Source organism: Apium graveolens, chromosome 5 (assembly GCF_009905375.1).
Source record: "Apium graveolens cultivar Ventura chromosome 5, ASM990537v1, whole genome shotgun sequence".
Taxonomy (NCBI): Eukaryota; Viridiplantae; Streptophyta; class Magnoliopsida; order Apiales; family Apiaceae; genus Apium; species Apium graveolens.
The window spans coordinates 127,692,266-127,702,575 of NC_133651.1; the positions used below are offsets into that span (position 1 = coordinate 127,692,266).

The following is a 10,310-nucleotide window of genomic DNA, read 5'->3' on the forward strand; positions in this document are numbered from 1 at the left end:
CGACCTTGAGCTTGGACGACCTAAAGAAAGGTATGTCGCCAGCTTGTTAAATATTTCGATAATTATTTTTAGATTTTAAAGTTTATAGAATTATTAAAAGACCTAAAGAAAGGTATGTCGCCCGCTTGTTAAATATTTCGATAATTATTTTTAGATTTCACAATTTTATTAAATTATTAAAAAAAATACTTACTATGTATATGTATATCTAAAAAAGTTACTTTTTTGATTTTTTAAATCATTATTTACATTACATTTGAGAAATACATCCCTATAACATTTACATTATTTGATTCGAACATAAATAATGTGCTAATAAGAGATTCAGGATATGGAGCAATAGATTTTAGCATTTTAAATTTTTGATCGACTATCACGGTAAAATAAAATGTTAATTTATGACTAAAGAAATGGTAAGGAATGAAATTTAAGAGATTTGTCACATTAATCACATGAAATTTTAATATATAACTATTATATTGAGATGCATTGTGTTTTGTAATGACATTGAGGGAGAAAATTAAAGAATTGATAAGATATGAAGAGAAAATTATTTTAATATAATTTATCGGTACCGCGAAAAACATGTGGCTAATTACAACAACTAGTATTACTTCATGTCTTTAACTAGTCAAAACATGTGTTAATACTATATGAATCTTATTTTATAATTATTGCCGGGTCATAATAAAATATTAATAAAGGTCCGGTCATTATTTTTTAAATCCAAGAAATCCAATATAATGGAAAAGATAATAAACTGTTAGGTCCCAATATGTTTGTAGAAGGGGGGTTGAATACAAAATATACCATTTAATCGAATTTAATGCAGAATAAAAAAGGTAAACAAAATTCAAGTTAAATAAAACTATTATTAAACTTGAAAGGTGTTAAAACAACGGTATCATTTACAGGGGATTAATCTCAAATAAATTATCACAAATCTAGAATAAATTTGACATGAACTTTTTCTATTTTTGCAATAAAAAGATCAAATGCTAGAAGCAATTTGAGATTAAGTTTTAGGGATTTTGATCCACTATATAGTTACACAAGAACAAGAGAATGATTTCTAGTGGTTTAGATTTAACTTTAATTGCTAGAAATTAATGGTCTTGAATTTGCAGCAGTGAGAGATGAAATGCTTCTATAACTTCTTTTCTTTATGTGTTCTTGAGTTGGTTGAAGTGTATTTAATCTTAATAATGTTTGCTGCTGTTGTCTTTTAACAATTCAATCAACAGAGATCAAATGAACTGGCAGGACAATCGGTAAGACAATCTGTTGAGCTAGCAAGACAATCGGCATGACAATCATTTGAACTAGCAAGACAATCGGCATGACAATCATTTGAACTAGCAAGACAATCCCATAGCTGGTAGAACTTTCGGTATGACAATCCATTTGAACTAGCAAGACAATTCCATAGCTGGTAGAACTTTCGGTATGACAATCCATTTGAATTAGTATGACTTTCAGTATGACAATTGATTGTCATACTAATTCAATTGATTGTCGTGCTGAATTAATATTGAATATAAATTCAAAATCAATTCTGAAAATTCATAATAGTAATTCAGAATTAATTAATCAATTAATTCAATTAATCAATAAATTAATCTTTGCATATATAAATTATTTTTTTAATTAAATTATATGACTTAATTAATTAATAGAGAATTAATATTACTCTTGAACAACAACCACTCTTCTGAAAATCTTCAGAAAATCACTGAAAATTATGAATCAATTCCACCACTTCAATGTTGACACTCGATGTACTGTCTGGTTCATGAGTAACTAACTTCCGTGATGTTTCTTCATGTCTTGACTTTGATAACTTGATTTTCTTCAGATTAAAATCCTGTAATTATCTGATACCCTGAAAAGATCTCTGTCACTTGATTAAATCCACAATCTTGAATAATATCACTGAGGCTTGATCAATTTCTTGAACTTTTTCCAGTGAAGTAATTCCTCAAGTCTGTAGATGAACATTGTTTCTGAATCCTTTGACAGATGTTACTTTGTGAGATCTCTTTGACGGTAGATCCACTATTTACTTGTTACACTCTTATTTAAGTTGAGTTAAATCCTCGAATAAACAAATAGTCTATGACATATGCCTTTCATAAACGAATAAATTTACCATCTATGGATGACTTGCTCCAATAGAAAAGAATTATTGGCTCAACAAGGACTACGTGGGTTTGACTCCTATATAAGGATGTGTAGGCACTGATAAGTGCATATTTTTGCATCATTTTAATCCTATTTTTTGCTTACTTTCGTGTTTTAATAAATTTATTTATTGCATTTATAGGTATTTTGTACATATTGCAGAAAAAAATACAAGGAAGGGCAAAAGAGGGAAAGAAAAGAAGAAAAAGAAATAGAAAAGAAAAAGAAATCTAAAGGAAGAAGGCTTGGTTGAAATTAATGGCTAGGATCATACCAGCACACAAGACAAATAGATGGCCTAGATTAAACCAACCTTAACCCTAAACCACTAATCTTTGGCTATAACTACCATTTTTTACCTCCCATATAATCAGAGCCGTGCCTGAGGGTGTGTGAAGTGTTCGACGGAACAGGACCCTCAATTTTGAGGGGCACATCTTTTAGATGTCACATGTGTATAATATATATATTTTGTTTAGAAAATGAAGATAAGTATAATTTTCTTTTCCAAGAAAAAAAGTGCAAATGGAATAAAGATTGCAAAAAATTAAAATGTTAAATTATTATAAATTATAATTTTGAGTAAAATTAACAATTATTATCTTAAACCCATGAATTTAGATAATTCACAAAAGTTTTATAAACAAATTAATAAATAAAGCATGGAATAAGAATGTTAATTTTTTTATGTATAGTTTATACTACTGATCTTAATAATTTCACTAAAATTAATAAAATACAACCGTGAATATTAGTTTTTTGTAGACAGCATATGCACTGTATCCATTTTTATAATTTTATATTTAGGTGAATAAATTATTTTAAATTATATTTATATATATTGTTTACATATCAAAAGAAAAAGGTTAATTTAAAACTAAATTAATAAATAATTATTATATATAAATTTAAATAAGTTTACGTATAAACTAGGTTTCATGTGATTGTATTTTGTTTATAATTATTATATTTTATTAATTACATACTTTGTAATATTTTTCTCTATTTTTAATATATTCAAATTATATTCCAAAATACAATTTTAATTAATTTTTTGTAATTTTATACACTTTACTATTTTATTTGTTTATTATAGGGCACCTTTCTTAATTTTGTACAGGACACGTAAAATCTCAGGCACGGCTGTGCTTGTAATGAACAAGTCTTTTATGTAGTTTTTAGTAGTAGCCACTTCTCAATTCTAGATCTAGTTTTAATTTTCTTACTCTTGTATTAGTTTTTTAAAAAAAAAAATTTGTAAACACTCCTTTTAAATAAATGTTATTCAATCTGGGTCCCCTTCCCCAACCATGGTTGGTTGGGGTTTTTTCAGAGCCAACCCTTCCGCAATGAGCTTCCGCAATGATTCATTGCGGAAGGATTGAAAATACCCTTTTGCCCTTAATACTTTCACAATGATTCATTGCGGAAGTCGTGTACAGATAAACCCCTGCTAACCAACTTTTAGCAGTTTTATTGATTAAAATATGTTCTTGAGCATTTTTTGGGCGATTCCGTGCGATCCTAGGGCGATTTCGAGCTTTTCAAAGGCAATTACAACTTATTCTTTTGTGTTCTTCTTCCTTGATTCAATGGTTCGTTATTCTTCTTCCATTTTTTTCTCTTGTATATGCACAAACACACACAAGATGTATGTATATATACACACATACACAGTACACACACAAGATGTTCTTGATTATACACACATGATAATTTTGATTATTTGTGTTGATTTTATTCTTTTTTAGTCGAATTGTATGATGATTTTATTCTTTTTTAGTTCGAATTGCAGAATGATTTGATACTTTTTAGATCAAATTATATGTTCTTGATTTTTTCTGATTAATTAGTTCGAATTAGGGTTAGTATTAATTAGGAATTTTTAATTTTTTATTTCGAATTAAATAATTTTTATTTCGAATTAATTAATTTTTATTTCGAATTATATGTTAAAATTTGGCATAATTAACAATTAGGGTTAGGATTAATTAGGTCATTTTATTTTTTTAATTTGAAATAAATTAGTTAAGAATGAATTTAGGTTTAATTTTGAGTTGTGAATTTCATTCGAATAATTAGGTTAATTATATACATATTAATTCGAATTATTAGATTAAATTTAGGATTAATGATAGATGATTTGGGCTAATTATGGGTGATTAGGCATGCTTTTAGTATTTAAATATATGAGTTAGGCATACTTGTTTAATTGGGGCTAATTAGAATGACTAAATATGATTAGAATAATTAATTTAAATTTAAAGTAATAATTTGAAATAAGGATTAGGTCATTTTAATTTTTTAATTTGAAATAAATTAGTTAAGAAATGAATTTAGGTTTAATTTTGAGTTGTGAATTTCATTCGAATAATTAGGTTAATATTTAAAATTAATGATAAATGGTTTGGAATAGTTATGAATAATTATTAGGTTAATTTAAATTAATAATTTCAATTAAGAATATTTCTTAGTATTTATATATATATTTGTTTAAATACTTGTTTAATTGGGGCTAATGAAAATGACTAAATATGATTAGAATAATTAATTTGAATTTGAAATAAGGATATATTTAAAGATATCCTTGTTTACACTTATTTAATTGCAAATTACTTGTTTAATTGTTAATTAATTGTTCATAATCTATCCTTGTTTAATTACTTGTTTATTTGCAGTTATTTGTTTAGTTGCTTGTTATTCTGCCCTTATTTTTGCATTATAATATCAAACTGAAATAATTCTTGTTTTGAAAATTGCAGATAAAATGAATATGGAATGCGGGCCTATGGATCGATCATTGCTGACCATGCATGATGATCACATTAGAACTCTTATATGGCATGGGGGTGAGAGGGAGACGCTCGATGTTAGACAGTTGACTGCTAACATGGGTAACTGGGTATTGGATGAGGAGCAGATACATTTGCTTACAGGCTGGGGTTTCAGGGTGTTTGTTAACCCCTTGGTTGTTCCACAGAATGATATTCGCTTGATCACTGCACTGGTGGAGAGGTGGAGGCCAGAGACTAACTCATTTCACTTCACATTCGGTGAGATGACCATTACACTGGAGGATGTTTACATGATCCTGGGGCTGCCTATTACTGGTCGTGCTGTTACCCATACTGAGCTTGATAATCCGAAACCGTATTGGGTGACCAACTGGGAGGATTTGAGGATGACTGAAAAAAAGCGGGCTGATATGTATGGTCGAGGCGGGGTGACTCTTCACAAGTTACGCACGAGATATAGTTCTAGGCCAGAGGGGGAGCAGCGTCCAGAGTTTCTTCAGCAGGATCCTATAGTTTACACCCGGGCATATCTTCTGTTTCTGATTGGAGGTATATTATTTCCTACCTCATCTCGGGATGTGGTGCACCCCTGATATCTACAGCTTATACATGACACTGATCATATTATCGATTATGCTTGGGGGGCTGCTGTTCAGAGCTACTTGCATAGATGCTTGTCGAAGGCTGTGCATAAGTCTTCAGGCAGTCTGAACGGGTGTGCTATGTTGCTGATGTTGTGGGCTTGGGAGAGGGTATTGCCTGGCCGTTCGGAGATTGCACCGCGTACGAGGTTTGTGTTGCCGAGGGCTACGGCGTGGGCTAGACCGGTAGCTAACAGGAGGAGTAACCCTCACCATCACACAGGAGGTTATCGGGGAGATTTTGATAGCTTTCAGATGAGTTGGTTGACATGGCAGCCATATTGGAGGTTTTATAGGAGGATTGATTATAGTGCCGATGATTATGATACTGACATGATGGATATGTTACATACGGCACTCGGTCGCATACCGATGATTCATTTTGAGATGGTGGAGTATGTCATGTCGGACAGGGTTCTGAGACAGTTCCAGTATGTTGCAGCATATTCCTGAGGAGCCGGTGGATCACGGTTTTCTACGTGTGGAGAGGTTATCCCGTATGCAACGGGATAACCATACTGTTTTGTTGAGACAGTTTATATTGGAGTGGGATTCTTTTGTTGACACGGGTATGTCTATTGTTACGGAGGGGGCTTATGTACCGATGACAGAGTACATGTACCGGTATAGGAGGGTGAGTAAATTGAAGATAGCACCATTTGTAGCTGAGCATGCCACTAAGATACGGCCTCGTGATTGGCATAACCAGCAAAATATGGTTGATGCGGTATATTTTATAACTCTTCCTTAATTCTTGCAATTTTACCCCTTAAATTGATTAAATCTTGCATTTTTAGGAATAAAATGCCTAATTACTTCATATTTAGGACTTAAAAAGAATTAATGCATTTTACCCCTTAGATTGATTAAATCGTGCATTTTTAGGAATAAAATGCCTAATTATTTCATATTTAGGACTTAAAAAAAGAATTAATGCATTTTACCCCTTAAATTGATTAAATCTTGCATTTTTAGGAATAAAATGCCTAATTATTTCATATTTATGACTTAAAAAAAGAGTTAATGCATTTTACCCCTTAAATTAATTAAATCTTGCATTTTTAGGAATAAAAGGCCTAATTATTTCATATTTAGGACTTAAAAAAGAATTAATGCATTTTACCCCTTAGATTGATTAAATCTTACATTTTTAGGAATAAAATGCCTAATTATTTCATATTTAGAACTTAAAAAAAGAATTAATGCATTTTATCCCTTAAATTGATTAAATCTTGCATTTTTAGGAATCAAATGCCTAATTATTTATCATTTTTTTATATTTTAGTTGGAGAGTGCTATGAGGTTGGCTCAGGTGGTACACAGTCATGATGTTGGAGACTGGTTTTATGAGTTTTTGACTCGATATGATCGAGTCATGACCGAGTGGAGGGGTCATCTGGTTGATAGACCCTCCTTTAAAAGACCTGATCATGGCACTGTATCTCATAAACGTGCACGCGAGGTAGTATTATTTATTTGTCAGAAATTTCACGATAAACTTGTTTATAATTGATAATGTATTGAAATGTTGTAAATGTTACCGCAGGCTGAGACTAGTGATGCACAGTCTTCCGAGGACCCACTTCATGTCTCCCAGAAACGCTTACCCCAGGTATTCTTTGATAAACTTCTTAAATAATGCATTGATATGGTACTATCTTCTTAAATAATGCATTGATATGTATTAACATGTTATTGTAGGGTGAGACTGTTGATGTTCATACTACCCATCATGTCGATAGTACAACACCTCCTCCCTCCCAGCAGACCCCTCATAGATCGGCTCCCCCTCCCACATCTGTTCCACCTCCTACATCCGCTACCCCTCCTACATCTGTTCCACCTCCTACATCCGCTACCCCTCCTACATCTGTTCCACCTCCTACATCCTCTCCCATTTCTACCTCTGTTCCAGTCGGTGTTGAGGTAGTGTATTAATTTGGTTCTTTAAAACTGCATTTGTACATTGTGTGCATTGTGTGTGATTATTATTTTTTATTATTTTAGGAGGTTGAGACTGGTACTCCTCCGACACAGCTGACCACTCCTGTCACTCATCCTCCCGGCGTTCAGGTACTAATCAGTATATTTAATCACAATTACCACTTAGTTATTATTTCTTATGTGGGACTAAATTGTTTTGCTGATTCATATTTATTGCAGATTGATAGTGCTACACCTGCTTCTGCTACACCATCTCTCCCGATTGCTTTTCATCCTGTTGATATGGAGGTATCATTTATTTCTCAGTGTTGAGTTAAAGTTCATTATGTATAACTACTCTTGAATGGTTGCATGATGTTTGTTGATTTAATTGCAGCTTGCTAGTGCCACTCCTGTTACACGAGGATTTGTTGATTTTCGTGGTAATGTTACTAGTGTCCCTGCTCCTCCCCTGTTTTTTTCAACTTCGAATTTTTTAAAATTTGTACTTATAAAAAAAGTAAATAATAGCTCAAATACATACCAAATAATATTTAAAAGCCAAATTCAAATATTACATTCCAAATTCAAATATTATATTCCAAATTTAAATTTCTACATTCAAATAAATTGCGAATTAAATCATTTAAAATTTCTATTTGGGTTTTTTAGACAACGCCTCCTATCATGTCCGGCCACACCATAAAATCCGCAATAACGGATTTTTTCAGTTGACGTCTTAATACCACTTTTAGACCTTCCCGAATTCTTCTTTGTTATTGACGTCTCAATGCCACTTTTATACCTTGCCGAATCCTTCTTTCTTCCCTTTGTTTGTGACATTGGAGGATTGAATATTGGATCATGTTCATCATAAGCTTGGAACTCCTCCTCCATTCTTGAATTATTTTCTTTTTCACAAAACTTTTCAATCACGTAACATTTTCCTTTCTCAATCAAATCCATCACGTAATTGTATCGTGGTTTTGAACAACTTCCAAGAGCACCCAAACCTTGGAAATATTTACACAAAGCACTATACCTTACCGTTGTTGAATCACCAACATCAACAAGAACGGGAGGATTATAAGGCGAAAAACCATCAATTTTATTTGCGCTCGCCGTCCATCTTGATTTGATAAAAATTGTTGGTATCATAGTTTTTTGTTTCTTGTCAAGATAACGTAGGATATATTTGCAAAGCATCCCGGAATGTTCAAATTTTTTACATTCACAATCAATATTTCCTTCCAAAGAAACCATTACCCGATACCTTCTTCTAAGATTCTCCGACACATTATACTTCTCAACTAAATACAACTTCCACATGTAATTGGAACCATCTTTGCAACTATTTACCACATAAGATGTGCTTTTTCTAAGCTCATTTTGAAATTGCCTAAATATTTCTTTTGTGTAAATAGAAGAAGCATGATTTTCTAAGGCGGAATTAAATATCAATCTCCTTTCCTTATCGGTCTCGTAGTCGGCTTTAACCTCATTAAGAATTTGTGTTTCCAAAGCCTTTTGTGAATTATCAATGAATTCTTTCAACCCGGTTGAAGCTTTCACATACTCGTCAAAAAATGAATTCATGTACTCGCTTCTTGAGGTGGTGGTCATACCGGCGGAGAAATGTTGTTTTGTGTAATGGCATACAATCGTTTAGCCAAACATGATCCTCGAGTCCATACTTATCAACCAAAACCTCCCACTTACCAACAAATTCCATGGGTGACAACGACTTGTACAAACAATCATTAAAATCCCCTTTAAATTCCGGATATTGTGTGTACAAAGCCGACAATACAATACCTATTGGTCCTATACGTGGAGTCAAATGAAACAACATCTCCAAAATTCGTGTATGCGTTCAATGATCGATGATCAACCCAAACCAAACCTCTAACTCTATTTTCTTCATCCAAATCAACTCGATAGAAAAAGTTTCCAAAACTTTTTTCTTTCAATTGTCGTAGCAATGCCATCCCACTCCCCGCATCACCGGAATCGAACACCCGTCGTCGAATATCACGAATTACGTTACGAACATCTTGATTAAAAAATCCAATTTTTCCACACCACCCCATGTTTCACCAAGAAATCTCATCGCTTTAGCGGTTTCAATGCCCGATTTATCAAATAACTCAAGCAATGCTCGGGTAACCGGATCTATATTTTTAGACCTTTGCATGAATTGTACTTTATCTGAGGTTACCATATCATGATCATGCTCTAATTTAACCAAAGTTACTTCCCATTTATCATTTTTAACTCTATGAGTGACACACATTCGAGCACTACAATTTGTTCTCGGAATTACATCTTTAATCCTTCTTTTTTCCTTTCTTTCATCATCAACATCCAATTTCGTACTAGAACCTAGTCTTCCACCCTTACGACAAATATACAAACGAGAGGAGATACCATTACCCCGTGAATGTCTATGAGCACTCCTAATAATAATCTCAAATCCAACACTTCTACCATAATCTCTATAAAAAAAATTTGGCTTCATCCAAAGTGTTAAAAAATATACCAACGCAAGGCACAACACTATTCATATTTGATTTTGAAAAACCGTAACCTTTTTTGTCAAAACTCATATCATCATCTCCATCATCATCATCAACATCATCATCACTTATATTCATTTTCTCTTCTCTACAAAAATCATCATCATTCATTTTTCCTTTTCCCTTACAATCTCCCTCTTCTTTTTTATGATATTTCTCTTTTTCCATATACTCAATATCATCATCATCCATAT

At 32.3% G+C, this 10,310-nt stretch overlaps 1 protein-coding gene across 1 annotated transcript; it reads right to left on the reverse strand.

The window, feature by feature from the left end:
- Window positions 1-8,182: 8,182 nt before the first annotated feature.
- LOC141660373 (protein FAR1-RELATED SEQUENCE 5-like) lies at window positions 8,183-9,163 on the reverse strand. The gene has a single exon (XM_074467354.1). The coding sequence runs from the start codon at window positions 9,161-9,163 to the stop codon at window positions 8,183-8,185; it is 981 nt and encodes a 326-aa protein (XP_074323455.1).
- Between the last annotated feature and the right edge of the window lie 1,147 nt (window positions 9,164-10,310).

Coding starts and splice junctions, on each gene's coding strand:
- LOC141660373 (XM_074467354.1), bottom strand. CDS start 9,163: ATGACCACCACCTCAAGAAGCGAGTACATGAATTCATTTTTTGACGAG.